This window comes from Thamnophis elegans, chromosome 1 (genome assembly GCF_009769535.1).
Source record: "Thamnophis elegans isolate rThaEle1 chromosome 1, rThaEle1.pri, whole genome shotgun sequence".
NCBI classification, from domain to species: domain Eukaryota; kingdom Metazoa; phylum Chordata; class Lepidosauria; order Squamata; family Colubridae; genus Thamnophis; species Thamnophis elegans.
Window position 1 is genome coordinate 3,639,471 of NC_045541.1, and position 17,250 is coordinate 3,656,720.

The 17,250-nt window shown below is 43.6% G+C and overlaps 1 protein-coding gene across 1 annotated transcript in view; it reads right to left on the reverse strand.

The window, feature by feature from the left end:
* PTH2R (parathyroid hormone 2 receptor) overlaps positions 1-17,250 on the reverse strand; it is a 50,540-nt gene that overhangs the window by 15,815 nt on the left and 17,475 nt on the right. The window contains 2 exon segments of the mRNA XM_032234018.1: positions 2,949-3,015; positions 16,940-17,000. Of these exon segments, the coding sequence (XP_032089909.1) occupies positions 2,949-3,015; positions 16,940-17,000 (128 nt within the window).

Consider the following 17,250-nt stretch of genomic DNA (forward strand, 5'->3'; position numbering starts at 1 on the left):
AATACACCAAGGAGGGAGGAGTAGGAAAGAAGAAAGATGGGAGAGAGGAGGGGAGAGAGGGGGGAGGTGAGAAGGATGGGGGGAGGGATGTGGAGAGAAGAGTGGTAGAGGGGAGGGGAAGTAGGGTAGAGGGGGATGATGGAGGGAAGATAGAAAGTTGGAGGGTGGTGGAAGAAAGAGGTGTATGGAGAGCGGAAGAGTTACATTGGGTTTTGATTTTCTGGGGCATTGTTGACAAGAGGAATTGATGCAATTATTGTTTTATGCTGTATGGCGTTGGCTATGTACAGTATACATGTGAGTGTATGAAATGAAAATAAAAAATAATTTAAAGGGAGCAGCCGCCCGGCAACCCCAAACAATAAGCCCTCCCCTGCTTAAGGCCCAAGCCATATTTTGTGGGTCATAAGAAAATAAGACCCTGTCTTATTTTCGGGGAAACACGGTAGTTGCCAAAATACCTCTTTTCTGAACTTCACACTGAGCACTGGAAAGTAGCAAAGCTAGAACAGACGTATGAAAAAAATAAATGATGCATCATTGTATTACAGCTTGGTTTTTTTAAAAACCCAGTATATTTACACTTCCATTTGCAACTAATTGCAAGAAAGTAATGCCAACAGTATTGAGTTATCCTGCTGTCTAAGTGAGCCAGACCAGAAACTGGCACATCGGGGTCGGAATGGGATATCTCCCTGTGACCAACTCACCACAGGCCAACTCACTGCAGCACAATTCAGCACGGGATGACTAAAGAGTGGGAGAAGTAGAATTGCAGCTCACACCAGCCTTGAGGACTTCTAACTTGAGAAGGCTGAAACCTAAAGCATCACAAGGCCTGCTGCAATTCACTTGTCTCTCTCTTGCGTTATCCCGAGATGAGTTTTCCGGGGTGAATCAGCCAGAGTGAGTCGGTTGTGGCGAGTTAGACACAGCGAATTGTCCTAGAAGGGTGATGGTGAAACAGGATTCATCCCAAGAGATGCACCACAAGCAATGTACCTTGCTGATTAAAGTACAGAATAGGACTTTAACAACGTATTTTAAAAGGGGAAATGTAATTTTATCTTTCAATAGGCAATTTAAAGTGGCGGCTTTGAAAGGAGGTAGAGTTCAGCGTTGAAATAATTCAAGCTGCTCAAAAGAATAAAAAAGCAGTGCGACAACTTGGCAAGTATGCCAAGAATGGGGTGTTTTGTTCTCACATTTCAAAAGCAGTCACAGCATCTCACTCATGATTGTGGCATAAAATGTCATCTCCTGCTCCATAAAGTACAACAAAAGAAAAGCATCAATAAAAGTGATTGTTCAGTTCTTTGCCAGCCAAAATGCTTTCTTGCACAGAGAAAAACTGTCCAGGGGTACGGAAGAGGAATTATCAAATGAGAGCATGCTCCTAGATTAAAAAATAAAGTAGCAATACTGTAGCTGAAGAACAGATCTGATTGTAATAGAGCTATACTTTCAAGCCACTCTCCTCTCCTTTCCCTCGAAAGACTGGAAAAAGAGAAAGGGCTTCAACTTTCAGTCTTTCTTTGAAAATAAGAACATAGAAAACTACCTTTAAGTGAAGTCAGATGTTCTCACTCGGAATTATTGTCTGCCTGCTGATGGAGGCATTTTCCCAATCTGGGAAAGCAAGAACTGAGGCTAAGATTTGCATAAGAAGCATCTAAACACTGAACTACAAGTCCCCTCTCTAATGGGTAAATAATTATGGGACTCAGCAAGCTTGAAAGAATAGCATAGCGACATTCAAACTATTGAAATATGGGTTGGAATATGCTGAATGATGAAGTGATGGGGAATGATTGGTGTCTACCTTCTACGTCACAATCTGTGTTGTTAAAAACAATATGCAAAAAAATAACAAATAAGGATGATCGGTGATATGGGATGATGTGGGATAGTGTCAAAACCTTGTTGGTCTCTCATAGTCACTAAAGCAGAAGAGGATAGAGATGCTAATCTCATTTTATACGTAACATTCTTTTGCAATTGTGTATAGATAAATACTAGGGTTATCATAACTAATATCTACCTGAGGGACCGCCTCCTGCCATTTACCTCCCAACGACCAATAAGATCACACAGATTGGGCCTCCTCCGGGTGCCATCGGCCGGTCAATGTCGGTTGGCGGCTCCCCGGGGGAGGGCCTTCTCTGTAGCTGCTCCGGCCCTATGGAACGATCTTCCCGTTGAGATCCGGACCCTCACTACTCTTCCGGCCTTCCGTAAAGCTGCTAAGACCTGGCTGTTCCGGCAGGCCTGGGGCTGTTGATTAGTATCCAGCCCCACTCCAACTGTATGCATGTTGTTGTAATTTTAATACATGTATCTTTAGTTTAAAAAAATGTGTGTGTGTGTGTGTGTGTGTGTTGTGTGTTCGTGTTCGTGTTCTCTTGCCTGGAAGCCGCCCAGAGTCCCAAGGGAGTGGGCGGCATACAAATGTCAATAAATTGAAAATTGAAATTGAAATCTGCAAAAAATATGAATAATCATTAGATGGTAAGAAAGAGATGTCATTTTCTATATCAATAGAATAGGATAGGATAGGATAGGATAGGATAGGATAGGATAGGATAGGATAGGATAGGATAGGATAGGATAGGACAACAAGGTTCAATCAGAGGTGGGTTCCTACCGGTTTGGTCCAGTTCGATCGAACCAGTAGTGGTATGGTGGCCTGGGTCACTGGAATCGGCAACAACCCAGGCCTGCCATGCCTCTGAGCCAGTTCCCCAGTTACCGCCATCACTGCCGCCATCTTTTTTTTAGTTCTTGCATGCACAGAACAATTTTAATTTTAATTGTGCATGCGCGCGCAGCGCACATCCAGCACACGCACGAGCGAAGCTTGCACACGAGCAAACTGGCAGTAAAGCCGGCCGGACACCCCACCCCCCCGAGTTCAATGTTTACTAGATACATAATATGAGTATTCTTACCCCAATAGCCACTAAAATTGGAGTTTGGTATATCCATTTTATATTTCCAGCATTAAGCTCCCAGCATCTGTGAAATCAAGATTCTATTTTTAATAAACAGAGTAAACATAAACAGTCTCTGTTAGGAAAACAATCCAACGGTTGGTTGGCAATATATAAATCATGTAACAATGCTATACCTGTTTCTTTAAATCATACTGAAATATGATTGGTTGCTGTTTTCCTCAATCGGCCATAAGAGGGAGCCAGAATGACTGTTAGCTCTCTTTAATTAGATGCTGGGCTGATCAGATCTGAGTGTTTTGGAAGCTGGCTGTTAGAAAGTGCTGTGAGCTGTTGTAAGTTTTGCAACTGCTAGCAACTGTTTGTATGATTATTTGGATTATCCCTTAACTGAAAGACATTGATGACTGACTGTCTTATCCGTGTATGACTTGGACTGTTTGATGGACTCTGATACCTCTATTTCCACGAAAGTAAAAGCCTATTTAAACTTCAGTGTCTCTGTATGCTGGTTTGTGTATTCTCCAACACAACTCTCACAACGCTTCTCTGAACGCACTCGCTCTCCTAACGGGGAGCTTACCTAACACTCTCAATGTATAATTACTTTTGGTTAGATTAGATTCATTCTGGAGAATGTACAGAATAAGTTTCAGGATTTTAAAGATGATTTTGGGTTCTTTCATCCTTAATAAACCAAGGCAGGTTTCTGGAGAAGAATAAATAAATATGTCAAGTCCCATGTTTGTTTTGAGTCTGGAAAAATAAGAAAATGATGCAATTTTCAGAAATACCGGTAATAAAATAATAAAACTCTTTTTCTTAGTTGAACTAGTATTGAGATGGAAATGGAAGGTTCAAATATCGGAATGTCCAGAGAAAGTCTGAAAAAAATATGTGTGGAGGAATGTGTGTGCCAATGGTGGGTTTCAAAATTTTTTAGAACCTCTTCTGTAGGTGTAGCCTACTTTCTGGGAGTGGCTTGGCAGTCATGTGACTGGGTGGGCATGGCCAACTTGTAAATGTGTTGAAACTCACTTAACAACGCTCGTGCTTAGCAACCAACATGTTGGCTCAGAAACTCTGACATTTGAAACACGCAAGAAAACAGCTGCCCCAAAACAATAAGCCCTCCCCTGATAATAAGGCCCAAGCCATTTTTGTGGGTCATAAGTCACATCTCTGGAGGGATGTTTATGATAGCCATGTGGGATAGCTTACTTTAATATCTAACTAGAGATAGCCATGGGAATATGTGTTTATTGACTCCCAGGGCAGAAGAGTTAAGGAAGCATCTTCAACACTTGTGTATTGGTCGGAATCTGCATTTGGAGAAAGGGGAGGGGTCATTATCAGCTTAATCCCATTTGCATGGCCTAAAGGTTTTCAGATGCTGCTCTGCTTCTAATGGTTTCCATCCTGCTTGATTAAAGGTTCCTTTTGAAATAATCCGTTTCAAGAGTCTTTACTTTCTCAAGTTAGGAGAGGAGCCATTACATGCAGCAGCAAAAGGCAGTTGGAAAGAAAGGGTTAAACATATCGTACAGACGGCTCGAGAATAGAAAATCAGTACATTTTCGTGAAATCCCTCAAGTTCAGCTCAGCTATTTTATTTCAAGTAATAAAAGTTGTAGCTGAAACTGGTATCATCCACACTTTATTTTTAACCTCTGGATGCTGTGAGGGGCTATTTAAGCGCACTGAGAACCATTTTGGTCTAGTGGTTAAGGTTCTGGGCAAGAAACCAGGGGACTAGAGTTCCAATTCTGACTTAATCATGAAAGCCAATTGGGTGCGTTTGGGCCAGTCGCTGTCTCTCAGCCTAACTGACTTCACAGGGTTGTTGTGCAGAAAATAGGAGGAGGAAGGAGTATTAAGTATGTTTACTGCCTTGAATTACTCATAAAATAAAGGTGGGATAAAATCTAATAAAAATAATCTTCAGATAGTTTGGATCTTAAAACCTTACCTTGAGATTACGTTGAGAGCTGAGGTGGCGCAGTGGTTAGGGTGCAGTACTGGAGGCCACTTCAGCTGACTGTTATCTGCAGTTCAGCGGTTCTAATCTCACCGGCTCAAGGTTGACTCAGCCTTCCATCCTTCCGAGGTGGGTGAAATGAGGACCCAGACTGTGGGGGTGATATGCTGACTCTGTAAACCACTTAGAGAGGGCTGAAAGCCCTATGAAGCAGTATATAAGTCTAACTGCTTTGGAGCCGAGGTGGCGCAGTGGTTAGAGTGTAATACTGCAGCCACTTCAGCTGACTGTTAGCTGCAGTTCAGCGGTTCTAATCTCACCGGCTCAAGGTTGACTCAGCCTTCCATCCTTCCGAGGTGGGTAAACAAGGACCTGGATTGTTGGGGGCAATATGCTGACTCTGTAAACCGCTTAGAGAGGGCTGAAAGCCCTATAAAGCATATAAGTCTAACTGCTATTGCTATTGCTATTGTTTTCACAAAAAAGAACATAACTGAAAAGACAGTTCTGGAAAAGATTGAGATTAGAATAGACACTTTGAATAAATCAATGTCTTTTAGAAATGAGGTGACTATTTGAAGTTGGGTGGTAAAATGTGAGCATCCTGGTTCCATTAATAAAGCTGCCCTATTTAGATATGGACATCCCAGGTGAAGTTGCTCCTCTTGTTGCTTACACTGACCTGTATTATTTGGACCTGGAGATTCTGTGAGGTTTAATTGCCTACAGCCTCAGGCAACAAAAGAGTGTGGAAGGCATCCAACACCATTAAAATTGAGACAGTGATATCTGCTTCAATTACTTCAAATTCCCAATGTTCAACAGTATAGGAACTATCACATTTTTTTCTTTTTTTATGTACTCTCCTTTTACAGAGCCACTTACACTTTCCACTTCATCGTAGAAGCTGGTCTCTAAGAAGACTCTTTCAATGCACAAGAAACACCACAAGCTATTTTGTATAGGCAGATGTACCTCATTAAGGCTTCGTAGCATGTCCTCTACTTCATTTCTCCTTCCTAACAAGCTACTGAAAGTGAGAGGGAATTTAACATCTGTTGGGTGGGTGGGAGAGTTCTGGCGAACCTGGAAGTTTGCTTGTTAGTTTGGGCTGTTTTATTTTATGCTGATTAAAGCATTCGATGCCTATATGGATTTTACAACTTATTCTGCTACCACATAATGAAAGAGAACAGCTGTAGCAAATAGCTGTCTGGCATTTCAATACTCTTAGAAGCATTAATTTTTTTACAGCAACATTAACACTAAGGTAAGAGAGATTATTAATGTGCAGCAACTGGCTTCCTTCCAGTTCTCTGAGTCTTAGTGTAACGCCTCCTAGGGTAAAATTCAGGATATTCTGAAATCACAATCTATCAATCTAATTTTAGGGGGGGGGGGTCAGGGCCGGATTTTCCTATAGGCTAACTAGGCTTCAGCCTAGGGCCTCAAGATCAAGAGGGGCCTACATTCAAATTGTTAGCAAAATTAAAATTACACTATTCTAAAAACAGTGAACACTAAATCACTGAACCGAAAATAAGGAGAAATTCTACACAGATGACTAATAAACAAACAGAAAAATGTATTGGTTAAGATTGTTCCAGCGCCACGGCAGTTGGGGAGCCCGCCCACGTTCCCGGCACTGGCGGTCGGGCGAGAGGCGCGGCCGCTCCCAGTAGCCGCCCTGTCGACGCGGAGCCCACCAGCGGCCAGGTGAGGGCGAGGCGGCCGAGCCGGGCAGCTGAGCGCAGCAGGGGAGGCGGCTGGCCTCGCTGCCTTTGCCGCAGAGCAGAGCCGCCCTCCGTCGGGAGGCCAGCTATATATATTGATATATTGATATATATCACAGTAATGATGTATTTTATTATCTCTCATGTAATTTACAAACTTAAAAATGGGAGGTGAAAGGGCCTCATAAGTGGAATAACCTAGGGACTCTTTTCATCTAAATCCAGCCCTGGGAGGGGGTGCACATTTCTTATAAAGGAAATGCACCTTTAGCAACCCAGATTCTTTGAAACTCAACTTGTCTTCAGAATTAGGATGAGATAGATGGATGTCGAAACCAACTGTTTTCTGCTCAGTGTAGTATAAAGAACAGCAACAATAGCACTTAGACTTACAGCCCTCTCAGTGTTTAGAGAGTTGGCATATTGCCCCCAACAATCAGAGTCCTCATTTTACCAACCTTGGAAGGATGGAAGGCTGAGTCAACCTTGAGCTGGTGAGACTCAAACTGCTGGCAGCCGGGAGTCAACAGCCGTAGCTTGCACTACTGCATTCTAACCACTGCGCCACCGAACTCCTTTTCGTATAATTGGGTTGCAAGAAAATGCAGCATATCTCCAGCATCCACAAATAGCATGAAGCTAATAATTGCCCATATTTAAGATCAAAAACACAACTTCGATTCTTTTAGCATTTCAGAAGTTTACTTTCTCCCTCCTCCCCAAATAAGACACCATTAGGACAAGGCTTAGATAGGATAATTTAAAATCCATTTAATCATTGAGGGAGAGATAGTTTGTTTTAAATCTCTTTTTTAACTGAGCACAATTGTGTCACTATCAGAGCAGTGGCCGTTCCTCTCATTACAATGTTGAAAGGAAAAAACTTCTACAAAATCCTGGCTGTTGCCCAGGTGCAAAATCCTCTCCCTTTAAAAGTGCCAGATAGGAGACCAAAAAAACCATAGAAAGCTGGTGGTGGCATTTTACTAGGAGCTTTCTCCTCTTTAGGATGAGGAAATATGGATGGTAGTGGAACCGTGGTGGGATTCAAATAATTTAACAACCGTTCTCTGCCCTAATGACCATCTGGGTAGGTGGGCTTGGTGGTCATGTGACTGGATGGCAGGCCAACTCAAGGTCACTCGCGTCGTTGGGCACTTCGCCTTAGTTGTTACAATGGTAATAAGGGTTAACCGGAGAGGCAGTTTCTGTAAGCAGGAATAAAGATTAGGCCAGAAACAACACCAGAATGTTTCCTTCCTGCCTTCCTTACAGGATTAGCCCCGTAAAGTGGGGAAAAACAAAATGAGATTTCTTCCAACAACCGGTTCTCCAAACTGCTTAGAAAGTTACCAACCGGTTCTCCCGAATAGGTGCGAACTGGCTGAATCCCACCACTGTAGTGGGTGATGGACAAAGAGATGCTAAACTCCAGTCCTAGTGGAAAGCTATACATGACAAAAAATCATCCTCCCACATGCTTTTTTAAAGAGCAATAAATTATTTAACTGGCATTTTCCTTCCTGAAAGAAATGTATCATGATAGGAGTTAATCCTTTTTAATTCCTTTTTTTTTATTTTTAGAAAACTGTGCATTCCAACTTTTTCTCCTGATAGCATTTTGATAATTTTGATAAGCCTTAAAGGTGTAAAGTGAGAAGTGAGACATATGGAACATTTCTAAAGTACTATTCCACTGGAAGAAGTGTTAACAATATGTACTTATTCATCCTGAAAATAATGGTGATCAGCCTAAGTGGTATTTGGTATTTGGTATTTATTTATTTGTATGCCGCCCTTTTCCCTGGGGGGACTCAGGGCGGCTCACAATCCAAGGGGGGGGAAGACAAACTTTTACATATAAGACAATACAAGATTAAAACGCAACATTCATACCATTCGGGCGGGTTACAATCTTTAGCCCCAGGCCTGACGGGATAGCCAGATTTTAAGGGCTGTGCGGAAGGTCTGGAGGGTGGTGAGGGTACGAATCTCCACGGGGAGATCGTTCCATTGGGTCGGGGCTACCACCGAGAAGGCTCTCCTCCGTGTGGTGGCCAGTCGGCATTGGCCAGCGGATGGAACTCGGAGGAGGCCTAAACGATGAGATCTGATGGGTCGTGTGGAGGTGATCGGCAGTAGGCGGTCTCTCAAGTACCCAAGTGGAAAAAAATGCAATCCCTTTTCTGAAACTAAGCAATCCTGGGTAATCATCAGAGGTGGTGAGGAAATGGACAATGCACTTGCCTTCAATTTCATAATTTGTGTGCAGTAAATGAATAGATTTGGTCTCCATAGTCCTTAATTCTGACCTATTTGCACTTTTTGTAGTGAGTCTTTAAAATTGTTTTGATGCTATTCTGAAGGGTTCCACCACAAAACCGCGTTCGACTAAACTGTGCTCGACGAAACCGCGTAGCTGACGTCATCAACAGGGCGACAACAGCGCGGAGACAGAAGCACGCTGTAAATGCTAAACCTAAAATTAACACCTAAACCTAACCCCCTAAACCTAATCCTTAACCTAACCCTAAACCTAACCCTAACCTAATCCTAACCCTTAACCTAACCTAACCCTTAACCTAACCCTAAAGCTAACCCTAAACCTAACCCTTACCTTAAGTTGAATCGGCTTGCTTTCAAAGCGCTATTTAAAGCGCCCTTCTTTCTCTGCGCTTGCTGTTGTCGCCCTGTTGATGACGTCAGCGACGCACTTTAATCGGGCGCGGCTTAGTCGAGCGCGGTTTTGACGGGTCACGATTCTGAAGAACATGTCATATTAGTTTCAGTTGATGACGGCAGGGAACGTAAACAATACATTTGGATTAAATAAGATTAAGCCACCTATAGTTTTATCCATAACCATTCCAGTAACTTTCACTAAACCAGACAGACTGACTGAATAGACTTATAGATGCTGTTTTGCAATGTGGAATGGGTCCAGATGCTTTAAAACTGGCAGTTTTATTAAAAAAAATTAAAAAAATCCTATCCTTATTACTTTTATTCCATATTTTTCGCTCCATAAGACACTTTCCCTCACCGCCACCCAAAAGTGGCGCCAGTCCTTTGGTGAATAGCAGCCGGGTCGCAGCGGCTGGGTCCTTTTATAGTACTGAACCCCCTGCCTTTTCTGTCTTTGTCAATGCCTGCCTCGTCTGTCTCTTTTCCGCAGTCAATAGGCAGAGCTGGCACATGAAAGGACACCTATCTGTGGTCCTCTCAGGCTCCACCTGGTATTTTTTTCTTGTTTTCCTCCTCTAAACCTAGGTGAGACTTATGAAAGAGCCGAGGTGGCGCAGTGGTTAGGGTGCAATACTGCAGGCCACTTCAGCTGACTGTTATCTGCAGTTCAGCGGTTCTAATCTCACCGGCTCAAGGTTGACTCAGCCTTCCATCTCCCTCCGAGGTGGGTGAAATGAGGACCCAGACTGTGGGGGTGATATGCTGATCTGTAAACCGCTTAGCAATAGCAATAGCAGTTAGACTTATATACCGCTTCATAGGACTTTCAGCCCTCTCTAAGCGGTTTACAGAGTCAGCATATTGCCCCCAACAACAATCCAAGTCCTCATTTTACCCACCTCGGAAGGATGGAAGGCTGAGTCAACCCTGAGCCGGTGAGATTTGAAGAGCCGAACTGCAGAACTGCAGTCAGCTGAAGTAGCCTGCAGTGCTGCATTTAACCACTGCGCCACCTCGGCTTAGAGAGGGCTAAAAGCCCTATGAAGCGGTTTTAAGTCTAACTGCTATTGCTATTGCTAATATGGTCAGGTGCATCTTAAGGCGCGGAAAATACGGTAAGTAACTCAACGCAGTGAACATACATAATACTCCTTCCTTCTCCTATTTTCCCCGCAGCAACCCTGTGAAGTGAGAAAGGATGTGCTGAGCAAGGACTGGCTGGCTTTCATGCTTAAGGTAGGACTAGAATTCACAGCCTCCTGGTTTCTAGGCCAGCACCTTAGCCACCATACCTTAAGAAATTCTAGACCAGTGTTTCTCAACCTTGTCAACTTGAAGATGTCTGGACTTCAACTCCCAGAATTCCCCAGACATCTTCAAGTTGACAAGGTTGAGAAACACTGGTCTAGACTGTAACTATTATCCATCTCAAGTTCTTTCTTTTTTCCAGTACTTTTTTAACGAAGCAAATTACATCGATTCGTAATTTTTTTATCTAGGCTTGGTACCAAAATAGCCTGGTTTTCTCTGATCGAAGATCTCTATTAAGTAAGGAAATTGCAGTTTTGAAGGTTCTCCAAGGCCTATCATCACCTTTGATGGCTCTGGCTGCAGGGCATCGATAGCATCATTAGTGAGCTATGAGTGAAGGCAGGACACAATTATTTCACTCTGATCTTTAGGAGGAAGTTTCAAAAGGCAGAATTAATGACCGTTTCTACAGAACCTTTTTTGTGGATTCCTGTGACATTCTATCCTATGTCCCACATTCTTAAAAACCTATATGAAGCCTTTGGATGAGATCAGCCAAAGGTTTTAGACTGGCTGAAGGGTTATCAGTCTTCTGCAAGATCCAACTGTACACCTATCAGGCACGTGAGTTAGATGAGGATGATGAACTAGTGTAAACACTGTGTAATAGGATGGATTAAATCAGAGGTGGGTTCCTACCAGTCCGCACCTATTCGGTAGAACTGGTTCGTCAGATCTACCGAACCAGTTAGAAGAGGTTCCACCAGTGGACCCGGAAAGCAGGCCACACCTACAGAAGAGGCTCCAAACTTTTTTGAAACCCACCACTGGGCCTTGGATGATTATTCTACACTATCAGCTCATATTTATAAAACTCGGTGCCTCTGTGGAAGGTAAGGATGACTACTGCGTTTGTGGTGCAATCAGAACATTGCGTGTGTTGAAATTGTTTCAACGCAAACCGAAGATGCCTTTTAAAAAACAAGTTGACATCCTATTCTTATGCATGCCAGTGCTGTGTGGGAGGTAATTTAAGGTGGTTCTGACAAGTGTCGTCGGCATCTTCATATCCGGTCACATGGGCAGCAAGCCACTCCCAACCGGTCACATGGGCGGCAAGCCACTCCCACAAAGGAGGCCACACCCACAGAGTAGGTTCAAACAATTTTTGAAACCCACCACTGGATTAAACACTGCAATAGGATGGATTAAAGTGAAATTCAAGCTTGATAAGACTGTAGTGGTCTGAGTAGATGTTTTTTTGTGTGTGTGTTTCTTTTTTCAAAAATTGTTTTGGGTGGCTAGGTTACATCTCCCCTCAAAGAGCAGGTGTTACAGTTGGGCATTATTTCAACAGAGTTCATACAGAGAATTGAGGGCAGTGAATTCAACTTTTAGCTCAGTGCAGAGGTCCGGTGAGACATAACTGCGTGACTGCCTATCCTCTGCCTAAACAGTTGCACTGAAGGGTAATCCCTTAACTCTCTGGACAACTGGTTCTACTGTTCAATAGCAATAGCACTTAGACTTATATACCGCTTCATAGGGCTTTCAGCCCTCTCTAAGCGGTTTACAGAGTCAGCATATCGCCCCCACAGTCTGGGTCCTCATTTCACCCACCTCGGAAGGATGGAAGGCTGAGTCAACCTTGAGCCGGTGAGATTAGAACCGCCGAACTGCAGATAACAGTCAGCTGAAGTGGCCTGCAGTACTGCACCCTAACCACTGCGCCACCTCGGCTCTCTTCAAGTTCCCTTACTATTATAATTTTCTTCTACATTTAGTTAGACCATTAGAAGGGATCTGATTCTTAATTTAAATCTTTTATTGACTTCAGAGCCACCTAGATTCACAGGAATGTAATATAAATATACTTATACAAATACACCATATTGCATACTCCAGAAGAATAAACTTTGCAACCTTCTTCAAGAAAGACAAATATCATATACTTCTCAGATTTATCTTTCCAAGACTAAGTCTTCATCATTCTTTCAATCTCTCTTTAGGATTTATTTCTAGGTTTAGGTTTAGGTTTATTAGATTTATATCCGCCCTTCTCCCAAGGACTCAGGGCGGCGTACAACATTAAAAGAAACACATAATACAAAAGTTTTTTAAAAATTAAATAGAATATCCCAAACCCAATTAAAATTGACAATGACATTTTTTAAAAAAAAAAATCAATTAAAATTAACAGTGATCAATAATTTGTTTTGTTCAGGCCAGGCTGGCTTGCTGGAAAAGTCAACTTTTTAGGGCGCATTGGAAGGACCGGAGGTCGGGGATTATACGAAGCTCCGGGGGCAGCTCATTCCAGAGGGAAGGGGCTCCCACAGAGAAGGCTCTCCCCCCGGGGGTCACTAGCCGACACTGTCTGGCCGACGGCACCCTGAGGAGGCCAACTCTGTGGGATCGCACTGGACGATGGAAGGCTACCGTAGGCTATTTCTAGTCTTCAGATTGTCCTCATCGTCCAGCTCAAAATCTTTTCCAGTTTGACTGATCTTTTTCCAGTGCAATGCCAAGAAATGGAGTATGACCAATGCAGAGTGAAGCAGAATTATTATTGGCCATAATCCAGACATTTTTTTCTATGGGTACAGCCAAAATGTGGGTGTCTGTTTTGCAGTCAAATCATTGAGTCAATATTCTGTTCCCTGATCCGGAAGAATTCTAGAACTTTTTCACAATGATCATAATTTCTGTTCCAATTATCCTTCAACTTGCAAGTTTGCATTTGCTTTCTGTTCCTGAATGAATATTGTACAAATTTATTTTCCCTACTCCAATGTTGACATTTCAAGTCCAGGTACCTTTGGAGGCTCAAAGTATTGTGTATCAGCTATGGTTGATTCATCAGCTATACCAACGCTGGATAGGAAAAAATTAAACATAATGAATCGTGCTGTTGTCACTTTCAGGCTGAATCACTCTAATGCATGATTTTAGTGATATGAAAAAAGATGGTCCATTAGATGATCCACAGGAAAAAAAGATGATTATTCATGTAGAGCAGCACTTAGCTGCTAAAATTCTGACTAATTTAGCTAAAGTTATTAACAGTAGATTTATTTCTTGAACAATTTTCTTTCTTTTTAACAGTAATATAGTACAAAGAAGAAATAAAGCTTTCTTTGTTCTACTCTAAAATGCTCTTCTTTCAATATTCTATTCGAGGCTCAACTCCACATGTAGAGACTTCCTAGGTGGTTGAAAAAGCATCTAGTATCAAGTTAGTTGTTCATACCCTGAGCCTAATTCAAGCCGCAAGTCAAAATGGCGGCCGCAAATGACAGCGTGGACACTGAGAGGAGGCAGGTCCTCACCACTGTGGCCATCAGCCTTAATGAGCGTCAGGAGACCCCCGCACCTGCTTCTGGCACCTTGACAAAGGCACCTCCAAAGGTGGGGGGGCGAAAAGCCAGCCGCAAGACTAAGCATGTCTCCAATTCACCCAGGAGCAAAAAACCCTCCAAGAGCAGTTCCAAATTCGAGCTCAGAACTTTGGGATTCTACCCAGGACTGGCAGTCTCCTCCATTCAGCACCCCACATCTGGCCAGCCAGAGCAGGTGATTCCATCCACTTCCACCGGCTTGCACCCTGAGCAGATGTTCACCATGCGTGTCCCCAATTTCCAGGACATGATGACCAGGGCCTTTCAGCAATGTTTGGCTGTTGCCTTTCAGCAACCTCAGAATCAGTCTCAAAATGTGGTAACTCCTAGAGCACCAGAGGTAGTTGATATACAGGAAGAGGATCCGTCTTTCTGTCCTGCTCAGTCACAGGAGGAACAGGACTCAGATTCTGAGGAAGGCGAAATTAGAGAGGAAAAACCTCTGTGAGGATGAAGGCATGTCCCCGGCCGAGCCTACATTTTCTGGCCTTTTTCAGCCGTCTCTATTTAAATCTATCTTATTTAAGGCGAAGGCAAATTTGGTGACAAACCCCCAGACATGTCTGCTCAAACTCAAGGGATGTCAGCAGAGACTATATTTGCTGAGCAGGCCATTGAGGCAGAGACAGTGCCCACTCCAAAAATCTTTCTCGATCTTGTCAAAAGACAGTGGACATCCCCCACTTCAGGGCCCATGCCGAATTCTAATGATAAGACTTTTTTCAACGTAGATAAGGCAATGTCTCAGGTGCTTCTACTGCCTTCCATTGATGCCCCAGTGACTGCTTTATATACATCTGCGAATATGCCAGGGGCACCTAAAGACGCACGGAAGCCAGAGGACAAGAAGGCGGACCTCATGCTACAAAGGGGTCATCAGGCGGTAGCCTGGGCAGTGAGAGCAGCCACGACTACCTCTTTTTTAACTGCTCTTGTCTGCTTTGGTTACAGAATCTACAGCAGCGGGTGCCTACTGTGGATGACAGGGATCATCAGGACATTAACAAGCTAGTAGCAGCCATACAATTCTCATCGGATGCCACCTTGTCAGTGGCCAGCTTTGCCTCTAGGGCTATAGTGTCATCTGTGGCGTCCCATAGACTGCTTTGGCTACATCAGTGGCAGGCGGATGTACACCACAAATGGCGTTTGGCTTCAGCGCCCTTCACTGGACAGTCTTTATTTGGCACTGCTCTTGACCCCTTCCTGGTGGAGGGCAAGGACAACAGAAGGTTCTCCCCACAGCTCCACAAAAGGGCAACTTCCGGCAACTCTGTACCCATCGCCAGTCTTCCTTTCGCCCCGAAGAATATGGGTCATCCTTTCGGGGTCAGGACTATGGGTCTTCCTTTCGGGGGTCTGATTTTGTGGGGCCAGGTTCAGACAGTATCAAGGGGTTTCACACCTAAACAGAGGTTCCAACCAGACCAGCAGCAAAGGGATCAGCAACAGAAACAGCCATTTCGTGGGGGCAGTGGTGGCCACTCCTACTGTCGGGTCTAATTCCGGGCCATGCTCCCCTCCCATCAGGGGACGCTTGGCATATTTTGCTGATCATTGGGATCTTTCCACTTCAGATGTGGGTTCAATCCACTGTCAGGTCAGGACTCTCCCTTGAATTTCTCTCCAGCCCGTTTTTTTCAGACCTCTCCAGTATCAAATAACCCGACCAGGAGGCAGCTTATGCGCTCGTTCTGCACCTGGTATGCCGGTAAGAACCTTTTTTTAAAATATTTTTTTATTTTTATTTTTAATTTTCAAACAAACACAACACAAAGAATCCTCCTTTTTACATACTGTAGAAAGTGTATCCGTTGGTTACAAAAATACTTTCGTGCATCTCTTCCATAGCCATCAATCATAATTCATATTAACTCAGGCATTTTAGTCAGGTATTGATACATAAACCTTATCTTGTCCAGATCCACGTGGCTCATTGGGCCACGTGGGTCGGGACGAAATAATGATTAAAACAATTGTGGATAACTGCTGCTACAGTACCCTTTGGAAGCCCGGTGCAAGGCGCGTGGGGGTGCATCACTTGGCCTCCTGCTGCCTTTGTGGCCGTAATCGAGGAAAAAACAGCTGACTTGCTGGCGGCCACAGCCTGAACAGCACCCTCAATTAGCTGTTTTTTAATGGCAGCAGATCGCTCACCTGATCCGATTAAGGAGCGAGAAGCGCTGAGATGACCGGGAAGGGAAGGCTTCTTCAGCATCACTCCATTAATAATTAGGAAAGAAAGGCTAGAGATTCCATGTGTTGGAAATCAAAAGTACTTTTACTAATTACAAATGGTAAGCGTAGCAGTTGCGAAGCAAAGTCTGCTTATTAGGCGCGGGAAAAGCAATTGATATAAGAATAGTCCATTCCCCACCCCTTGGGATCATAGCCTCAGGCCAATCAAATCCTTCAATTGTCAGGTGTGAGATAAACTCCAAAGGCATCACGAAGATGGAATGTCGAGCCGTTAGTCCAGGCGGGAAGCACTCACGCATGCGCAATCCAACATCTGGTACATACTAGAAGATTCCTCCAGCACACTCGAAATTACCCCTCCCACATACCAACCTCCCTCCCCGTCATGACAGCTGAAACAGCAGCAAGGCAGAAGCTGACAGGCTTCCTCCTGTAATCGCCACGGCACTCTTTCCATAGGGCTTATTTTTTGGGGGAGGGAGTATATTACACCCCACCTCAAAACCCCGACAAAAACCAGTCCTGGGCTATTAGCAGGACATGTCTTATTTGGGGGGAAACACGGTAAGTTCCTCTATTCAGACCTGTAATAACTCATATATCTTTTTTAAAAAATTCATGATTGTGATCACACATTCGTGGATGTTATCTAAGAGACTGTAGGTGGTAGTTAGACCAGTAACATAGCTATTGTCCTTCCACTGAAATAAAAATTAAGGAAACCTCTGCTTTATGTCCACTTACCTTGTATCTGCCGTGGCTGCTCTGACTGCTACCCAGGCCGCTACAAAGAGAGCTGGGAAACCTATAAATATGAAAATGGATTGCTTACTGTTAAGATTTCTCTTGAGAAACTAAATAAAACATAGGCGTTTTCTTAACAGTGTGGTTTGACGTATGGAACCCAGACACACCCAAAAATAGTTATTAACCTGTATAGGCCAGCTGTAGGAAGGATGGGAAGATATATTATTTCTCTTTTTTTTGTTAGAAAAAAAGGTGAAAGGGCTAGCAAAATCTTAATAGCAGGCATAATTGATAAAACTTTATTCTGT